The 21,390-nt window shown below is 42.6% G+C and overlaps 1 protein-coding gene across 5 annotated transcripts; it reads right to left on the bottom strand.

The window, feature by feature from the left end:
* Positions 1-141: 141 nt before the first annotated feature.
* On the bottom strand, positions 142-21,163 carry Rk (G-protein coupled receptor rickets). Of its 5 annotated transcripts, none has more exons than XM_076897737.1 (14): positions 20,720-21,163; positions 6,636-6,707; positions 6,496-6,567; positions 6,203-6,271; positions 5,616-5,759; positions 5,310-5,450; positions 4,816-4,881; positions 4,522-4,665; positions 4,361-4,432; positions 3,968-4,260; positions 2,951-3,130; positions 2,667-2,861; positions 1,975-2,549; positions 142-1,872 (listed from the first exon to the last, which is right to left on the bottom strand). In XM_076897737.1, the coding sequence occupies exons 1-14, from the start codon at positions 20,944-20,946 to the stop codon at positions 1,153-1,155; spliced, it is 2,970 nt and encodes a 989-aa protein (XP_076753852.1). In that variant the 5' UTR covers positions 20,947-21,163; the 3' UTR covers positions 142-1,152. The 5 variants fall into 5 exon arrangements, with proteins under 5 accessions (XP_076753852.1, XP_076753851.1, XP_076753849.1 ...); XM_076897736.1 differs by having other exon boundaries at positions 142-2,549; positions 2,667-2,740; positions 2,807-2,861; XM_076897734.1 differs by having other exon boundaries at positions 142-2,549.
* Between the last annotated feature and the right edge of the window lie 227 nt (positions 21,164-21,390).

Here is a 21,390-nt window from a genome sequence, read left to right as displayed (position 1 = left end):
ACTTTCTTGAAAAAATGAACAGAGAATACTGTGTGCGTCTTCTTTTTTTTTTAATTTATCAATAAATACTTCATCGCTCTAGTTTTACGCGAACACTATAGAGTTCCTTGTCGCGGATTTAACGTTACAATTCTCCAAGGTCTTCTTATAATACAACTTGCAACGAAATTGACCTTCTTGTCAATTTCTTCAGATATCGAACCGCAACTGTCCGTCAAATTAGATTAGAATGCTATGACATTTAAGTTAACACGTTGACTGTCGTGGAATTAAACATTTAATAAAATTTTCATTCAAGATACGTTTAAACAAATATGCAAATTTAAGAGGTCCCTTCACCAAAAGGGTTGTCAACTTAAATACTTATTTTCTTTAAATATATATAGAAAGAAGAATTTTGATTTTGCCTCATACGAAAAATTAATGTAAATATATCTAACAGTGAACGTGTTAAAAATCACCTATATTGTAAGACATGGTAAATCTTGGCAGTATTTAACGAATCTAACTATTGCATTTGCCAGTTGCACTCTTTTGGTGCAATTCGCTTGTGTGTACAACGGACGGTCAAAAAAGACAGATCCTCCTCCTCACATCTATCAAAATTGGCATAAATAACTGTACGAGGAGGATAATGTACAATATTATTATTCTTCTTTCAACGTACCGTAGATTTTCTAATGTAAAATTCTCTCGTCGAAAGAAAAGAACAGTCCAAAACGAAACAAGAAACAAAACTGTAACATTTACAATCAATGTTGTGTACACTACAAACGAAGTTCTACAGCGAACGTTGAAGGAAGAAGCTTTGTTAAATTGTCCATCTTTTATCAATTCGCATAATTTCAGACATGCGATGATGGAAATCGTGCACATACATGGGATGATTCACCCTGCTTATCTCTCAGAGGACACTTAATACTGAAACCATTCAGGAGCAAAGAGACTCGTATCTAGTTTACTACAAGGACCATGCAACTGAGGCCCGCTTGGTGGTAAGCTTCCTTCTACCACGCATACCATACCAGGCGCGGTATATAATGTTCACAGTAATAACGATCTCTTGGATGTACGGAACACCAGTTGCACACGCCTCATCTATTACAACTGACTATAATCTCTAATAAATCGAAATACACGCAAGTAACCCATTCAATTCTGTGGCGTATTATCGTCATCTTGTTGGTCGCTGGTTTCTGCCGCAGATGGTATGGTCGCGAGAAGCCTGACAGCTAGTCTACTTGGCGATCCGGGTGGTTCTGGTTCCTGTATGGCCAGTTGACGAGTCAGTCTTGGCTTCGATTTGGCTGGTCTAGGTGTGTTCCTTGCGGTCACCTCTAAAGACGCACTGGACCTCGACATCCTCCAAGTACTAGTGCTGGCAGTAGTAGCGGAACCGGAGGAATCATTTCTGGAGGAACTAAGATTCGAGTCTTGCGACGGTTTTCTCGTGATTAACCATGACGAACCTCTTCGTTTGGGATCTAATAGCCTCAATGGGATACCACAGTGATGAGTCTGTCGCCACGAATCGGACCTGGACGAGGAGAAGTTCTCGCTGGAGGATACCGACGAGGCTCGTTTGTGCTGTTTCTGTTGAATCTCCGCGATTTGGTAAGCATACTGGTCACTGCGCGCATGCCTAGGCCGCGTGTCTTTCGCACAGGGCCATAGTATTCTCGTTCCCCATCGTCTGTAGCCGGAACATTGGCTGGTTTCAAGCAGTCTCGAATTACAGGCGCATGGAGGTTGATTATCTCTCGAGGATCTATCCACTAAGCTATTCGTGTTCACGGGTGTCTGTCTGTTGCTAAAGTTCGAGCTGTGCCGGCATCTGCCGATCCCCCTGGTCACCCTGGACTCCTCGATCGCCTTGCAAATAAGCACGCAATCTTTCTTAAACTGTTTGGTCAAGATGGCGTATAGGAACGGGTTGCAGCAGGAGTTCAATGGCAGTACAAACACGGCGAATACTTTCGCCTGTTCAAGTGACACCAGCTGCAACCCGAATGTGGCTGTGAGCGAGAAGAACGCAATGGGTGACCAGCAGAGGAAGTCGGTGAACACCAGCAAAGCCATTCGCTTGGCGATTCGAGAATCGTTCGAATTCCACGCCTGGGAGCCTCTGATGGCGCAATACATCTTCAAGTAGCATCCCATTAATATAAGAAACGCGACGCCGTTGATCAACATCAAAAAGATCACGTACGCCAGCGCCGCACTCCCCGTGGTCTCAAACGGCAGGCATATTGCAAACTTTCTGTAATCTGACACACCGATCAGAGGCAAACTTGCCATCGACAGGGCAAAACACCAACCTACAGTCATTATGTAACCTGCATGTTTCAGAGATAGCCTCTTGTTCAGGTGCATCGCGTGCGTTATGGCGTAGTTCCTTTCTAAGGTGATCACTGCTAACGTGTATACGCTTAATTCGGAACTAAGGACACCTAGGAACCCGGCCAACTGACAACCGGCGGAAGTTTGCCATGGGATGGCATACTTGCGGAATTCGCCCAAGGTTGAGGCGTCCACTACTGCTAGAAGACCTGAAGGGATATAAAACATGATTCAAAATCTATCTATAGATCTGAGTAGTACGATATCTAGTACTGGATTGGTTACACCGTTCAGTAACCATCATTTGTTAGATTCCTCGTACAGACCTAAGTAAATGCCCATGAAAAAGTCTGCCGCAGCAAGGTTGCAAACTAGAAACCGAGGAACATCCATCTTGCTTCTAGAGAATATTAACACAAACACTACAGTTCCGTTTCCGAGCATGGCAAGTAAAAATACTACCCACACACCGCAACGTAAAGTCCACCAGTCGAAGAGGTCTTGGCACGGAAGGAAAGGACCTGGAAACCGCGAATCACTTGAAATTCTTTTCTCTACCGCAAGTTAAATATCTCTTGAGTATTTGAAGAACAATTGATATTAATATTACCAGGCTGAGGTAGGCACTGTACGTGAGAAGGCAGTGTTTGAGTTGGTACCGTGGCTCGGCTGTTCTGCTCTTCAAAATAATCCTCAACATATGAAGGCAGGTTACCAGGGTACGTAAAATCTGTACCAAAGTTAGCCCAAAGTTCATTTATTTGCGAGCCAAATTTGTCGGTCATGTTATCTAAAACACGTCATCACTTCAGTGCTGCAAAGTCGTTTGAGGTTTTTTTTTTTTGGTGGATTGAATCGATGATTGTAAAGAGATTTAGATGATATCTCACGTGGGAGAATGTATTTTGGTGAATTTGTATTTTTCTATGATTCTATGCGAATTCTTACTAATGATGCATCTAAAATGGCGCATTTAAATCATGTAACTGATTCTAAGAGCATTTTTTAATCCTTGGCTCCAGTTGAAGGCACACGATGAAGAAGTCAAGTGTCGAAATTTGTTTACCTGTGTCAAACTAAAATCTGAAAATGTTCTACGATCTACTTGTAGTTTATGCATAAAGAACACAATCGGGCTTATACGGTTTGCGCTTTGCAGCATTTCAGTGTCGAACGACTCGTAAACTAAAGTGTAACAAGCTAATTTTCCAACAGAATAAAATTGTTTCAAGCAACGTCCTCGCTAAAATATATTAAAGTAGGAACCTTGTGAAACTTGTTACTTTTTTGTTAAGCTGATGAAATATAATAATTATATTTACGCTACGATGAGAGGTGTCGTGAGATGATGACAGTGAATTTTAATGACTCGATACGATGAGAGGAACCTTCAGTCGATACTGTTCAGAACTCCTTCTTTAAACTTTTAAGTTAATCTTTTAGTACAAAATGGAACAGAAATTGAGTAAGTTAGGAACAAGGGAATGAGATGTGGAAAATAGTGGACTGAGAGATTTTTTTTCGATTTATAAGGATAAAAATCTCGAACATGGTATCGAATTTAAGGAGTTAGAACGTAAAATCTTGAAGGACCTCATCGACGGGACCGGTCCATTGAACTACTTACTGAGCTGTGGCCAGATATCGGTGAAATTCGAGTTCCATAGAGTCATATCGATCTCTATGTCGGTGGGGTAAAGGATAGACTCTTGTACGGAGGGCTTCGTCACCGGATCCTCTGCTTCGAGCGACAGAAATGAGCAACAGTGATAAGCGTACGACAGTATCATCGTTTGCACGCGTGGGAACCTTTCTGGTGCTGGGAACTCCCTCAGCGCTGGATTGTTGAACGTCTTAAGGTGTAACAAGCCTGAGAGCCCTAACGTTGGTAGTGCTGGAAACACGTTGTTCCCAAGATTTCTAAAATTACAAGAAAATATGAAGATCGTACAACATATTAATAACAAATGCATAAAACGCAGAAAGTAAATGATAATCGTAGATTTGCCTGTATACTAACAGGTCCTCCAACTGTTTCGTCTCCTTAAACGCGTCAGGGTGAATATACTCGATGTAATTGCTCTCTAGATCCCTGAAACATCAAATCCTCCTTTTTTTTTCTTTAACAGGATAACGGTGGCGTATACTACGTGAGAGTAATTACAAGCGACGGACACTTACAGCACCTGCAGCCTCGACAACCCCGTAAATGCGTCGCTTGGGATTACTTGCAATTTGTTGTTTGACAGAAGCAGGTCGTGCAGCATGTTCAGACCTTTGAACGGCTCGTGTAGCAACGACGAAATCATGTTACTGGCCAGATCCCTAAAAAAGTATATCCTCTTTTTTCATTTACGAAATTCAATTTACTCTTCTACCTTTTTTTACTTTATGTATTCATATCTTTTATTCTTTTAATTATCGTCCCTTCAACTAAAATAAAAGGTTTCCTTCAACTGTAATAAAATTACTCACAAAACTCGTAGATCGGTGCAATTTCGTAAGTTTGGCACCTCCATCAGGAAATTCGACTTCATATCACTGAAAACGAATAAGTCAACGGATCGAATAATTTATTTATTTAAAGAGGATGTTAACTTGTTCGGATTTCATTCAGAACGCATCAAACTGAATCGGTCGTAAAATTAACAACCACAATGTCGTTTCACCCAAGGCACACCGGACAGTTTGACGCGGGCTAATGAATTTACCGGCGGGCTTAACTTCGTCAATTTACCAACGCGTTATAATTCACTTTGCTTCGAATCAAATTACATCGACGCGGGACTAATTCGCTAGAACGCGCTGTTTCGAGTATCTTAAACGACTTGACTCAAGAGCTTCAATTCAATTCGTTCAAGTTTCAAGCTCTTTTCTTTCCCGCTTTTAATGAAGCGTGCTTAAACGAACTTTCAATTCTGCTTCCATTCCTTTCAGAAGTCTTCGATTCAAAGAGTTTAGCTACTTACAGACTCTTCAATCTCGTACACCGCATACATAAATCTGTTGGAACACTCGTCACTCGTGCACGATCTAGTCTCAATACCTCCAACGATACCGTGTCGTTTAAATTCGGAAATATTCGTAATTTCTTTAGATTCGAGAGAATTCTGGAAAAAAGTACGTTCTTATAATATTTGTTTCCAAGTTAGAGTCTTGCATGGTAAAAATCGTGCAGTAAGTAGCATGATATAATAATAATGAATATATTTTTTGTTATGAAAATGCTTTCCTTTTTAGAAGGGAATAAACCGTTCTACGAGGAAACTACTCACAGTTTACGGAGTTTTCGTAAATTCTGGAAAGTGTTCCTGTGTATTTCCTTGATGGGATTCCCACGTAAGTCCAGCGAGAGCAGATTAGTGACGCGCTGAAAAACGTGCTCCTCCAAAGTCTCAATCCGATTGTTCGACAGGGACCTACGGAATTGAGGAAACATACACGAATACGACTTTCTTGGCTTCCTTCGCTTCGGTGGAAACGGATAAAACAAAAGGACCGGCAGCGATCTCTCTTTTGCGACTCGACGCAATTCTTTTTTTATTTCTTTTACTTAAAATTGAAAAAAGATAAAAACTGAACAGAAAGTGATCCGATTGAATCGTGAATTTGGAACAGTTTACGAGTACAGCACAGAGTAAGAGTAAGTTCAGAATTCTCCATCTCTTTTCGTTTAGATTTCAATCTTTTTTCTTTTTCTCATGATAAATGAAAAAATTGTAAATAATAACGAGAGGAAGCGTCGCGACGTCGCAGCGAGATTCTCAAACGGTACGAATCGCGACTCGATAAGGAAGTAAGAGTTCATAGAATGTAAAAAAAAGTTGTCAAATTACATTTTACTTAATCGATGCACACTTACAGGTCTTCAAGGCCAGAGAGCTTTATGATCGCGGTCGGAATATTTGTTAAATAATTGTCATCGAGCTCCCTACAAAGCAGACAGAGAATTACAACTTTTTAACAATCGCGGGCGCTAAACGCGATCCCTTCCATTTTATTTTTTTTTTTTATTTTTTCGCTTTGCCGACATAGGATCGTCTGGCCACCCCCTTTCTTTTCTTTCAAGCTTATCGAAACTTATCGTCTACATATTTTTTTTTTTTGGCTCGCCTTTCGGCAAGAATTTCTGCGTGATTTGCATGAAACACTCACAATACTCGAAGGCTCGTTAAGTTCGTAAATGCGTCGTCGGCGATCGTGCGCAAATGATTTCGTCGAAGTAATCTGGAAAGAATTTAATTCGATGAGAACGATACCTGGCGATGTTCATTAAATCTGTTTCGATTACTTACAACACTTCAAGAGTGGAGACTCGATGGAAGGCACGGACTGGAATGTCTGTAATGTTGTTGTTCGTTAGGTCTCTGGAACAATCGATGCGAAAAAACGATTATAATGAATTGGAAAAATATACCTATATGTATATATATATTTTTTTTGTACGTGTAAAGATACATCTAAATGTATATATATATTGGAACAAAAGTTGATTTAAACATCGATCATTTAATCTGTTGCCATTGCATGGTACATTCTATTCTATGTTGTTTATGAATATAAATATAATTTATGTATTATGTACAGTCTGTACGTACATAATATTTAAAACGCCCGACTAACGAAACAGCATCAAGGTGACTGTTTGAAAGAGGGAGAGAGAAGAAAGCTGTGGGGAGGGAAAACGAACGGGACGAGAAAAAATGCAAATAGTACGGACTCGTAAAGCCGGAAATTTACTGGCTGACGCCGGTACCCGGCTGTATTTTCAAGCGTGAACCATCGTCAAACCGTTCCTGACGAGCCCTCCCTGCTAGCTGCCTTCCCAATTTCACACCCCCGCCTCTCACGGGACGCGCCAGACGCGCGCCTGAGTTTTACGACAGACTAATTCTACTTCGGTGCACTCCGCCTCGCTCCTTCGTCCACAGGACGCCACGAAATCGCGTGTCCCCTCGCTTTGCATGTTAATTACAAATTATATCGCCGGGTTTAGTCTTTGGAATAATTAACCGTCGATTTAGACGGCCATTCCTTTAACCCTTTTCCACTCTGCCCCTTCCTGGACGCTGCCGATAGAAACTATCGCTAGGATAGTAATATTTCAGCAATAGCTTCTATTGCTAACGTCTGCCAGCAGTAGATAATTTCCATTTCCATAGAAAACCAGAGAACCTTCTCAGAAAGTTACAGCCAATGTTGATGTCCCCTCAGAGGGGACCTCTGACTGCGAAGGGTTAAATTTCCAGCACACTGTCACAGTCAATTCTTCTTTTTCTCTTCCTTTTTGAAGATTCAGGTGTAGTAAAGGGGCTTTCGACCTTTCGAGATTGCAGATTTCATTTTTATTGAAGAAAAGAGAATGTATGGGGAAACTGGAAGGTCGATACCCAACAGCTTCCATGCAATTACGCTCGCCTCATCCCTGGTATATTTGAAACGTGTACTAAATCACAATGTTAAAGCTGGCTTGCGCGGCGCATAAATTTCACGGCAATAGAGGTAAAATCCGGTGAGTTCTGTTGGTCGTCATTTTAAATATCGCCCCATTCCATCTAGCCGTAAAGTGATTTTCCGGTTGACGGTGGGCATATTATGCCTGGTGTAGTATCAATTACACACTGGTTATCCCTTAACTGCCGTATAAATCTGCCAGTTGTCGAGCACGTAGCCACTCGAGCATCGCGAATATAGAATGAACCCATCCAATTAAACGGCTGACGTGTGATTCGAGTTTTTCACGTTGGATATTTCAGATACACCAACAACAAGTACCTCGAGCGAAAAGTTAGTCTGCAAAATGTTTAAATATTATCTTACAGAGCGTCTACTCTTTCTCAGACTTTGCTCTGCCATTTCTATTGTTTTATGTAAAAGATTCCAGACTACTCTCAAGCAAGAGTTAACCCCTTTTCCCAATTTTCTATCAACCGAGAAACCCTTCGAGCTCGATCAACGACTAGGTGAACCGATACGAAAGTGAAAACAGTCGTCTAGACGCGAATCACTTTCTCAGGTGGCCTAACATCGCTCGAGGGTCTGTCGTTCGTAGCTCACGCGAACCGTTTTCTAGGACACGCTCGGCCTCGAATCGAGAGCCATTAAGACAAACGATTGTCCGGATCCTGTGCACCTAGTTCCCAACCGACGATACATCGTTCTGGCACGCGTAAATATTGAGCCCCGATATCGTTGTACCAGAGTTCGCGATTCGTTGAATATACGGGGCTGGACGGAGGCGAGCGTGTTCGGCTAATTTCGCCAAGTTTCTGTCGTTAATTAGCATAAAGATACGATAAACCACGGTATTGCTTAATTCTTCGCGTGCTATCTAACCCAGATTCGTCGTCGGAGGGTGAACGGGTGACGTCGTTTCCGGACGTTGCTTTTTGGACTGTTCAAGGGGGCGTAATGAGCCTGATGGACGGGGTTAATTAAGGAACCTGAGTCTTCTTGTTGCGTTCACGTGTTCTTGCTCCCGTTCTACCGCTTTCTATGTTCACGTCTTCGTTCTTTTCCTGGCTTTGCGTAATTCGATAGCGACCGTAGATTTTCTCTTACAGGATTCCCTTAATTAATTTTTCTACGCTTCATAATAATTCATTTCACTTAGCGAGTAAGGAATTTATTACCGTAACTGGCGAACGATGGTGCGTCTCTTAGGAATTTTCAGTATAATCGATAAGCGAGACCTTTTTCAATAAGCTAATGATAGATGTTCGATTAATTAGGAATAGACTGTTACATGTATGAAGTAGGAGAAGTTGTTTTTCTGTAGATAAGGTCAGCTCTGTTTCTACGTGACGTTGGGGGAGCATTTTCATTCAGTTACTTGGAATTCGGGGACATTTATGGTATTCTACTTTTCTGAGCATTGTCGTAAAAGTGAAGTACCACTTCCAGTCGATTCTATAAAAGGAAATGGGACGAATTTTGTTAACCAAAACATTCGTCTCGATCTGGGTAAATAAGTTGCCCATTATATCTCTTCTTTCTCGAATTCGACAAACGTCCAAGCTACTTATATTTCTTCGCGATTTCGTCACTTTATGTAAAGCCATGTACGTATTTCAGGATTCCTCTTTACGACACGAAGTTCGTAAAATGAAATTTTTCCTTATGAAAACGGAGTCTTATTAAAAAGTAAGCATCGCTTTCTTCCACAAGTTTTTATAGAATCCGTAGATGCGCGTGCGTAAACTGACTCGATCAATGTGTGGAAATGTGCAGGTCGCACAGAAACCACATGTAACAATAGAATTTTTCAAAAATATTGCTCTCTGATACAGTTCCCCATCAAAGGAAGGTGCTATAAGATAATCTAAGGATGTAGAGCATCGTGAACATTAAAAACCTCCGAGATACTCCAAGTTCTCCTAAGTAAGCGTCCTAAGTAGTAGTAATAGGCCATTCCAAGTACTTGAGCATTCTAAATGCGCATTTTAAATACCATAAGTATCTTAAATGTGCCGCTAATTCTTTAAGTACCCTCGATCTCTACAAGCGTGTTAAACAGCCTGAAGAATCCTAGAATCCTAAAACAGAGGGAGAGAGATATAGAATGAGAATTGTTTAGAAAATATATTATCAAATATATTTCTCGGGCAGCTTGGCCAAGAAAAATTTCCTCACAAACCATCCAGACTTTCGTTTTAATCCTCCCTGTCAGCGGCTAATTTTTCATCGATGGTCGACGCGCGGAACAATCAAGTTTATGAATTTGAAAGGACAGTGACCACCCCGGCTGTTCCCTCTCGTAATCGCTACCGATTAATCATCCCGTCGACCCTTCTTATCCGAACTGCTTCACACCCGACCAGGCAAACATCGATCCGTCTAACACGGTCTGGAGAAGAGTCAGTCGAAATTGCGAAGGCCGCGGATCCATTGATTCGGATCGTTCAATGGCAGGGCGGTCGTCTGAAAAAAAAGAACACCACTTTCCCACCCGTTCTGTCGTCTTTCCACCGACGGCGAAAGTTTCCAACATCAGCGAAAGGTTTCCGAAGTTTCGGTTAGCCGTTGCAGTTGGCCGAGGGCTGTTGAGGCGCGATGACAATGCTCGACGAGTTCTTCAGGGAATTTTACGAGGAAGATCGTCTGTACGAGGGAATTCTGAACGTAACACGGTTGAATAATTTTTAAAAGGGAATTCCAAGGCTCTATGGGCAGAACGTGTCGTACTAAAAATATTTAATGGCACTAGTCGAATGCTAAGTAGGTTATCGCCTATATTTCCTCTCTCGTTATCAATAGTACGATTCGTAGTATCACGAGTTTCACTTTAATCACAAAGCACCCGCTATCTCGAGCAGAAGAGGGTGAATGCGTTTCGTTTCGTCGATATAACTTTAATAATGTTGTAGAGATTGGCAGATCGAATGAAACATTTCTTCGTCATTTTCGACGGAGATTCTGTCTCGCGAGGTCGAAAAGGAGACGACGCAGGACGAACGAGCAGAGGATCCGTCATTTTAGAAAGGGCCATCGTTATTCCCGTCGTCGTCCTGCTACTTTTCATCATAGCTTTATCTCTGGTTTTTACTACCCACCCCGTCTTCTTCGTCTCGTCTCGTCCAACAAATAATGCACCCCCCGTTTTCTTACGAGTTCGTAGTAAAAGTAAACGATTCCCCCGCTGTTCCTGAAAGATCGATCAATCGAGAGAGGAATTCCTCGACGGCGAGCCAGGCGAATAAATTACAACTTTTAATTATGTCGTAAATTAGGTTGGATTAAGTAGAGCGAACTGTTTGCTGGCCTCTCTGGTATTTTAAGTGACGCGAGGAATTTTTATCGCCGCAATTATTTTTTAATTATAGAGATTTCCCTGCACAATTCGTATCGCGTTGACGATTCGAAGGAAGTTGATATTTAGAATATTCGTCAGCTATTGTTACATCGAGAACCAAAGGTTCCTAGAAGCGTTCCTCTTCCTGGAACTCTGATCGTTTCAACTAAATAATCGCACCTCTTCCAAACCCTTTAAAAAAAATCGAAAATTATCAACGATCAAGTTTCAAGCGCTTCTCGTGAAATTTTCACACACTTGATATCAGATCGTAAGCCCGTGATACATCTGGGAATTTATAGTGCTCGGTTTAAGTAGTTGACTATAAATTTAGTATTGCGTGATTTACGATACGGATTTCGAGAGGGTATAAATTACGTCTCTGCCGCGGAGTGGTATATATCTGGATTAGATAATTAAAAAGGCGCGGAAGAGAAAATAAACACGCCGTTACGACCTGAACTGAAACCCTCGAACTTCATTTGTAAGAAGAGAACCTTTAAATAATCGAAAATGAACCTAAAGAGAAACAACGCTCTATAGAAGAATACAATTATGAACGATAAATTTATTCTATTAAATCATTTTTAATTCCAACAGAACGTATTTTTACCTTGCAATGAAAAGAAAGGAGCGCGGCGAAGAGAAAAGAAGAGCAAGATAAATATACCAGCTGGTTGGAGAAGTCCGGCAAAAGACAGAAATATGATTCCACGTGGAATCTGTTTTGCCCGGTGATAGAATCCGGTGGTACCACGATGGAGATTTCGTCCCGTGTTTATGGCTGGTCGTTTCTCATGAGCGCACTCGAAAACTTCGGGCATGTTATAAAAGCTTCCGTGAAACAGCGGATCGCCACGAATTTCATCGCTATCTATTCAGGATCGTTTGTGCGTCAGAGGGATCCGATGGAACAAACACCCCCTTGCCACGTTCTACTTTTTGCGGGACGCAGTTCTGCCCCGCTAACCGTGGGATTGCGTAACCGACGGGATAATTCCCTTCGAACTCTTCTCGGGCGAATAATAATTAGATCCCAGCGAGATAATGCAAGCAACGGAATTATTATTAAACAAAACAAACTGTGAACCAACTTCTCGCCTCAATTAGCTAGTAAATCCAGCCATAAATCCCTCGATAAAACTCGTATTTTGTGCATTGCTACTTTAATCCTTTGTATCAGCATTTAAATATTAATCGCTGATATATTTCCCATTCATTGAGTAGAAAATCGATATGGTATCGCTTGCAGAATTGTTTTGTAGCTAATTTATCGGTGTTTGGATACAACTTTCCAAAGATCAAAAGGAACCCACGGAAAAGGGTCCCGTTTTCCCTTTCCTCGTTTGAACGCGGATTCAGAATCAAGGAAATTGAACGTATCCGCGCGGGATGAACGGGGACGCCGACGATTCGATATTCGAGTCAGGCTCGCCGCTGGCATCCGAGCCACTTTGTTACTGTCCGAGAAAGTTTCGGTCCGGGAACTTTAAATAAGCTTGGAACGGTCGCGGCCCACGGCGAGGCATCGTCCTCGTCCCCTTATTAAAGAGCCCCATCGCGTCGTCGCTGTCTCGTTTAATTCCGTTGTCGACCGTTGTTTCCACGATCGCGACCCACCGACCGAATTTAACGCCGTGTTCGTTTTCGATTTAAACATACCTGCGGCTACGGAAGCTAGCCGCGGCGCCCTGGTGAATATCGGGACAATTCATTCGACTGCTAATAGCAGTACAACATCCAATGACTGACACGTGAATCGCATCGCGTACTTCTTAATCACTTTATGCGTTACTGAAGTGTAAATTACGCGTGGACGACACGTTTAGCGCGATGGAATGGAAGAATGGCTCAATAAGCATTTACTTTAGCTACTGTAACGTCTGACTATTTACTACTAGCTCTACTGGTTACATTACGCATTCCTATGAGAGTGTACTCTCTTACCATCATTTTGTTGTACATTTTGCAGACTATTCTTTATCGTAGTTAAATAATCTATCTCCCTATACCATTATATAAACCAAACATCCACCGAGTATGCAACTTCGCTGAAACACTCTCCGCTATCGCAGGCTACACATCATCCCCCGAACGCTGTGCGCTGCATTAACTTTATCTACGATCATAAATTAACTCCTGACTTTGTACATTTCTGTGTTGCAGTGTATTAAAATTATTTCGAAGAACGACGAGCATAGAAGAGACAGCTTGTGTAAATAACTTTCGTTAAAAATGTTCCTTTCTCTTTCGTTCTCTTTTCAGTCCAAATCAAAACGTTTGCGGCGATAAGAGTTCTAGATGAGCCTACGATTCATCATACGGGATTAACACGCTGTTACCAAATCGTTTAGCTGAATCTATCGACACGTAATACATGTAACTGTCTACCAACGCCTAATCCCCGAACACCTAATCTTTCCTGTTACAACCCTGAAACTCGTCGCATAAATTACACAAGGCCCCGAGGCGGAAAGTGTATTATAAATCTTAATAAACGTTGAACATAAGACTCCTCGGTATCCTGTGATTACTCCAAATTACAGTGATCATCGCTGATCGCTGCACCGACGGTTCTCAAACTTTTTTAACCGTGGCACCCTCGTTGGGTTGGGAAAATTTCGTGGCACATCTGTCCTCAAAGCGGTTTGAAAACTTAGAGAAGGGTGAAGGATACACGCGGTTTCCACGTTGGTCGTTAACGTTTCCCGCGCATTTTTACACGCCACTAGCTGGGAACAGACCTCTCTAATTGCAGCCGACTTTCACGTCGAAGCGGCCGCCCTCGGGTTGAGGAGTTCGCGTCGATTCACGCTACAGAAATGAGTCTTGTGCAACGTTTCGGGTCAACAGCTCGTTCGCCTAAAATTGGACCGAGATGAAGACTCGTTCGACCCGATGGAGGATAGCCGAGGGTGCTCGCTAATTGGTTTAACGTGTTCGCTAGCAACGGCAATCGTAATTCAAGGGGGTAATTAGAGATCGCTTTTTTTGGTTCTGGCTAATCCTTTCGGTGCGGACCGTTGGAGATACGTACACGTTTCCCCTTCCGTTATCGACCGGATATCGCGTGCGATCTTAACTAAACGAAACGTAGAAATATGTAAATAAGAACAATTATATCACGCGGCGGGCGTTACTTTATTTTGGAACCATGCTATCGTAATTAAGACGGTAGATTGGATAAAGTAATGGATGCTACTAATGGGACGCATCGGACACGGAAATGGTTGCAAAGGGCGTTCGTATAATTTTCCGGTTCGGTACGGTGGAAACATTTTGAAATTAGCGTAGTTCGAACAAGTAGATGGACTTTATAAAACTGCAACTTTTATGGGAAAGTTTCATTGAAAAGAAAAGGATATCCCCACGGTGCTAATGAAACGAAAGTAATTTACGTAAATTGGAAACCTCCAATGATATTACAATAATGAAGAATAAATAAAAAATCTCTTCGCGGATGTATACGCGGCTAATCTAAAACAAAATTCAGTGGAAGACGAAGAGAGGAAGCGCGTGTGTATAAAATTTCGAAAAATATCCCCGAGAAGAATCATTGAGGAGAGCCGCGCGTTTCGTGCGCAGCGAGCGTGACCCAAGAGAAGTGATGTATCCGGTACAGATGTGACACGAATATTTCCGGATTACCGGCTCTCGATCGTCTGGGGGCGGCCCCGCTTCGCGAGATTCTTCCACGCGGATTGATCCTTCACTCTGCGACCTTTTATCGGGGATGACAAGTCGCGAAACGAAACGAACTCGCTGGCGAACGTTCGGTACGCGCACATCGTTTCGGAATTCTTTCTCTTCTCCTTTTTCCCGTACGCCTTCGCCTCTTCCCCTTGGCGTTTCTTCTTCTTCTCCGTGAGAGAGCCATGGAATCTCGATAACGTGGGGCAGCGTTCGTTCCTGACCTATATCGCGACTCGTCACACAGATGCTATCTGCCGGCGTGCATTTTACACGTCGGGTCTTTAAATATTAAGTATTGGCGTTTCAAACACGAAGGGTCGGTATTCTTTGGAAATATGCGAAGCTGGCAGCTAAACAAAAATCGACTGGTCAGAAACGTAATCATTTTTCGACTTGTAATGAATGAATTTTGGTGAGAATATACTGACCATTTAATTTGTCGTCGTGTCTGGCGCGGTGTACCTGATTTCATTCCAATTCACTCTCGTACACGCATGCTTCATTCATTGACGACAGTGGGACGTAATACCAGGTGATGGATGGCTTCGCGGTTCTCCGTGTTCATCCTCTTTTTCGTTTGTTTCGGATAGCGTGTGTCGAAGGTTGCTTGCAGCTCCAGTTTTCAGGTTTCAATCAAGGTTGTTCCTCTGTTACGTTATGCATGTAGCTTATGATTCAGGGGTTCCGACGTTTCTTCGTGGATCGCATCGAAGTACTAGATTTTCGGTAGTTTCAAGATCGACGAAATTCGGGGATTAATCGAGTCAAGGTTGTTTTCGTAATTCTATGTGGTCGTCGCTGCGAGGGTTGGAAAACTTGGCTGCGAATTGTAGCTCGAAGATTGAAGAAATTTGGGAATCATTTGTGTCAGGAAAGTAGCACGACTTGGATGATCTGTTACAGAAATTCGAGCTCAACGGTTGATCGAAACTTTACTATGGAAAAAAGTATTGTCGTTATTTTTTTTTTTTTTTAATATTTAAAGTTAAAATTTTGAAGCTGTGAAACATCTGGGTCAAACTTGTTCACGTCCTCCTACGTGATATTTAATTTAGTGGCCGCTATTGACGTAGCAGTACGTGATTCTTGATTGATTAGCAAACGGAACACCGTCGGATAATCTGTTAATCATACTGCTACGCGATTCTCAACGAACTTGCTTCTAACACGCTCTTGCACAAATTCCACTCAAGTGTGTTACTAATCGTGCTTAATTCTTTGCACGCGTATTTAAAGGTAATGCGTTCTCGTACGATACGAACTCTTAACTCTGCTCGCAGTTTCTTTCATTGTACGGTCGCGATTTTCCCGAAAATAAGGAAATAGAAATGGAAAGAGCCCGGGTAAAGACTGTCCAGTTATGACACTCGAGAGTCCAAAATTCATACGGAGGATCATAACGAAATTTCGAAATATTTCTTTTCCGTGCAGGCAAATGGGTCGAATTTGGCAACGGTCACTGGAATTACTTTCACAATAACGTCATGTACACGCGATCCACGTCACGGACGTGACCGGCGTGATTAATAGCGTTCCACGTTCCTCCTAGATGTTCACGGCTCGTCTATTGAACATCATGCCATAACAGCAACGATGCCGTATCCGCAGCATCTCGTAACGCTTTGAGAAAACGATCATGCTTACTTTCAATTACGTCTGACGACATACAAGTGAGAGTTTTTCAAGCGAGCTGAACAAATCTAAAGGAAAAGGGGAGAAGCTTCAGTTTTCCGTACAATAAAAGATACGCAACTAAGAAAAGAATTTAAAAAAATAATTTAACTCTCTGCTCGACAAAATTACAGACATCCTACTCGAACCAATTCCTTCTGGCTACCCTGAGGAAATATCGCGCGAAGGAAAGCTCTCTCTGACTCGACAATTTTCTTTTTTGCTGACAAAGTCCAGGGACGGGGAAGAGCTCCGTTGTACTGTGTCGCTGGAAAATGGAGAGGAAGAAAAAGGGAGAGGCTTTGCTTGAATTTCAGCCCCCTGTTTCGTAGGAGGATCGATAAGTGTATGTTTTCTTGCTCGTTGAGGATCCATAGGGGAAATATATGTACTTTCGTGGGAATGGGGGGTCTCATGGTGTCAAGATGCGTTTTTGCCGTCGTGAAACGCTGCAAGCTTTTAAGCTCTCGAGTATTGGGGAAACACTGTATATATATAATCGATGAAATATATACATATGCTCGTCGAGTGTCGAGTTCTTTTTATACAAAAACGATTTAAAACCCGTGTTTCGTTGCAACTGCATAGCCCGTGCAATTCGCGAAGAGAAGAAGCGAAGTTCAAGTTCAAGAAGTTTCAACCTTTAACGCGCTCCGAAATGCTGAATAATTCGCGTGCCTTTCAACCACGATTCATGCGATCGATTCTTAATACAAGAGAGTCGAGTGGTAAAGTTCATCCACGTGTACAATATAAATGTTTTCTTACCAAAATCTAGACACGAAATCGAGCACGATACACAACTCGTGCGAGATTAGGAACGTTTTTCGGCGAAACTTGCTGAAGTGGCGTGTCGATCGTCATCTATTATATTTATCAACGAATTTGATCGCGCGTAGAAGTGATAAGGAACAACCAAGTCGATAGTTTCGATGTGGACAATAACTCACGTAAAATCAGTACCAGAAATTATTATTACCACAAAGTAACTTGACAGCTCATCTCGTAAATAGCAAAATAATAAATTCTAGAAATTTGCCAAGAATAGCAGCCAACGGGAGGATTTCGTTACTCGCTGATTCCTTATTTTTCATCCCCCGACAACCGATAAAATGCTCGAGAAATGAACGCTGGTGTACCAGTGGCGAACTGACCGAACGTTTCTCTCAAAAACGGAAGTAGTTGGTTTCGCAATTTGCCAGGAGGCAACGAGGGGAAGGGTGAAAATAGCGGGAGAAAACGAGGGAAGGGCAACATAAATTTTCACAAAAGAATCGCCGTGTTTGGCAATCGTTCAGCGATCAACAGTTGCTCCATTTATCGCGGAAAGACAGCTTCTACATCGGTCCTTTTCAACGACCGATATCTCCGGATGCAGTTAGGCACCGATTAATCTCGTTCGCGCTTGACGAAAAAATAAATCGACGCCGGTTTAAAAGCGTGCCATTGCACGCTGACTACGAGCGAGGGAAATATTTATAGAAAAGGAACGGTTAACTGGAAAAAGTAGCATGGGCCAGCCACGGTTTTTCATTCATCCTTTCGTCGAGCGGACGTGAATCTTTTGCTCCGTTAATTGCATCCATTCAACGAGGTTGTTCGTTCTAATTATAACGTGTCAATCCTCGCTCTCGTTTTCTCCCCATCGACTTTCTTTTTCTTTTCTTCCGTTATGGTTATTGGACACCGAATGAACGAGAATTAAATATCTGCGTTGGGGATAAATAATTTTTCTTCGCCGTACAATTTTCAAATTAAATATCGAAACATCAAAGACATAGAAAATTTAAGAACCGAAGAAAAGGAAACTAAAGTTGATACGATAAGGAAGTACGATTGAATAGTTCAAGTACCTATTGCAAACTGATTGCTATGACAAACAAATAGATTTGTTCCCTAACCGATTTACCAACTGCTGAGAATCACTAACGGATGATAACTTTCATTGATTCGTTCAGGACTTCTAAACAGAGTGCAAATTAATCTCGACGACCCTCGTCGATTAATCAGCCGATTCCACAGTTGAAGGAAGATAAATTGCTGGGGTTTTCAAGTGCCTTTGCCTCTTTACTCTTGTGTCACTTTCAGTTTCCTTACTCTTTCTTTCCTATTGACTGTGACAATGAAAAGAAGCTACGACCTTCTTTTTTATGATTTTGCTAATCTATAAAAAGTGTCCAAGTTTTATATACGAATTGGAAAAAATATTAAAAAAGAATCGTCAAAATACGAATCACAGAGAAAGTCACGCAAATCCAAGAATTGGAACGAGCCATCAGGATCCGATCGAGTGCCTATGCGAATCCCACGATTCCACGTGCCGTTTCCTTGATCCTAAACGGGGTATCATAAAATATCGGCTGTCTTCGAGTGCAGAAGGATCAGCCTCTAGCTATGTAGGTCGGCGGCAAACGTCAACTGTACTTGTACGGATTATACTTCATACCTTTTGCCTTTAGGAGTTCCCAGCGGCTCGTATACATCGTTCCTATATTCTTGGACGCGTTCGTCATTGCGCTGCGCGATTTCATTTTTTATGGTGCTTCATCGAGACGACGTTTTAATGCCCCACACTGCCGGTTCCCTTTTATTTCTCCACATCTTTTTTTCACCACCTTTATCTTGCGCCTTGCAGAGCCAGTTTTATGTAGTTCTAGTATACGTTATGATGACAAGAATGCGATACAGAGTGTTCCTAGTTCCTCGATAAACTTTTTTAGACGCTGATTCAATTAACAAATTTACCTTTCGAAGTGTAACGCAACTCTTCCTTTCGAAGATATTCAGTGTATCATTATTCTCGTTTAATAACTTTGCGATTAGCTTGAACAGAAACCTCGTAACAATTTGATATAATATCCTTCTTTACTGTTTATTTATTTGCGATATACTGTGGCCACACGCAACGAACTTACTTAATCTCTCGTGACCAACGGAAGGTGCACAGTATGCTAAGGCAATTGCCTAATTAAGAAACTTCTGCGAATCACCTAATTTCCCATTTTTTCGATCAGCAAAAGTTCCCTTTTCGATCGTATCATAAAAGTAATCCTTTTAGTTTTCAACCTGACAGTGATGCCTTGCCAAGATACTTCGCTGTACTGACGAAAAGTACTTTCCCTGCTCTAGTTTCCTTGTTTCCTATCTCATGGATACCTGGGACTTGATAAAACCTTAATTAATCGGTTGAAGAATGACTATCAACGCGTTGTTAACAGTTCCTAAAAAAATAAAGCGAAGAGAATGTAGGACAGGGATTGTGTCACCCTGTACATTGGAATCCTTGCGATATAATTTACGACGCATCCCATAAAATCGACGTTTTATTAGTAAAGTCGTTTTCCGCGCAGTTATATTTTCTTCGACAACTTCCGGTGACGCTCGACGTCAGCAGAGCGCGTAACAGGTTTCATCGTAATTTTAATTTATGCGTCCCTTGCAAAAATAATTCCCTCGCATGCTCCTCGTGCACGCTTGGTGATTAAACCTCGCCTCTAAAAATGCATCACCGCGCGACTGTTAAAAAAAGAAGTAACAGTTCACAGCAAATAAGTCTGAACGCGGTAACAATAATAAAATAAAACACGGCGACAGTAAGGATCAAACGGGCGAAACGGAAATAGACACGCGTAGTAGTATGCAGCGGCGCGAGTCAGACAGGCAAACGTTTTCGAACGTGAAACGGGCGATTTAAAAAAGAAGGAAATATCGAGGCAAAACAGACAAGAATGAACAAATCCCAGGTACTGAGTAGGTTTCACGTTTGAATGTTTGGCGCTTCGCAATAGGTCACGTGACAATTAGCTGTTTCAAATTACAATCGTAACGGCTATATCTTCTCGCTCTTCTGAATTTTAACAATAAACATATCGTATCAACTTCTATACATTTCTACTTAAAAGATATACCAAAAGCTTCGAATCGCCGCAAGAATAATTCAAAATGTAAAGACTCCAAGGCCTCGCGGTGCGCCTCATCCACATTCAAACCTTTCAAACTCTCAAGGCAAGAGCACGAAGGACCTCCGTATGACGGTAGCGCTCGAAAAGCCGCGCAAGCGAGAGAAACGAAAAACAACACACGAGAGCACAACGAAACACGAGATATCTCGCGTGCACCGCTAACGTAAACTTCGAGGTAGTTTCTTATATATACGCATTACTAGACATCAACACGTTGCAGCGTGTCCTTCATAAGTCTCAAAACTGATCTCTGCGTACTCACAGTTTGGTAAGATTGACAGGGGACAGAAGTGCGGCGGCATCGAGTGGCTCCAGGATGGAGAGGAATCCAGCACCGCGGCAGGAGAACTCCCGTCCGTCGACGGTGACGTTGCAAGATTCCAGGAGGCCGATCGAGGACGTTGGCTGCCCGTTGGCAGTGCGTATCCGGCAGAGGAACATCGCCAGGACGACAGCAACGGTAGTGCCGCGGCGGGACTCCGTGCACATGCCGGCCAGCTTGCTACCTTCCTTCTCTTCCTTCCTTCCGGCGGAGTCGCCGCGCCCAGGACACGTTTCACTTCACCGCATTATATACATCGGAGGCGCATCGGGAGCCTCTGGTCCCCTCGACGCGCGAGAAGACGGACGCACGAGACGGCATGCAGAAAGGGACGCGCGGCTTGTCAAAGAGCAGGAAAGCTCGCGGAACGGTCAACGCGCGCGCGCGCTCGCTCGCTCGTTCACCCCTCGTATTCGATACAAATGTAACAGATCGTACACCGTACACCACGGCGTACACTTGCCGACTGACAGCGCGGCTTACGTGCGTCGCTGCACTGATTCGCTCGCGGCCACCCCCCTCTGCTCCCGCTCGGCCGCTACGACGGACGCCGCCTCGAGCCAATCAACTTTCTCCCTCGAACCTTCGTTACCGATGACCGTCGCTGTAAT

This window comes from Xylocopa sonorina, chromosome 7 (assembly GCF_050948175.1).
Source record: "Xylocopa sonorina isolate GNS202 chromosome 7, iyXylSono1_principal, whole genome shotgun sequence".
NCBI classification, from domain to species: domain Eukaryota; kingdom Metazoa; phylum Arthropoda; class Insecta; order Hymenoptera; family Apidae; genus Xylocopa; species Xylocopa sonorina.
The sequence above is the reverse complement of the archived record's forward strand: the minus strand, read 5'-3'. Positions and strand labels throughout refer to the sequence as shown.

Excerpts from the sequence above, each read along its gene's own strand:
- Rk (XM_076897734.1), bottom strand. The coding sequence starts at position 20,946 with ATGTGCACGGAGTCCCGCCGCGGCACTACCGTTGCTGTCGTCCTGGCG. Across the intron at positions 6,708-20,719 it reads CCTGTCAATCTTACCAAACT|AGACCTAACGAACAACAACA; the intron begins GTGAGTACGCAG and ends CGATTGTTCCAG. Across the intron at positions 5,760-6,202 it reads CTCTCTGGCCTTGAAGACCT|GTCCCTGTCGAACAATCGGA; the intron begins GTAAGTGTGCAT and ends TCAATTCCGTAG.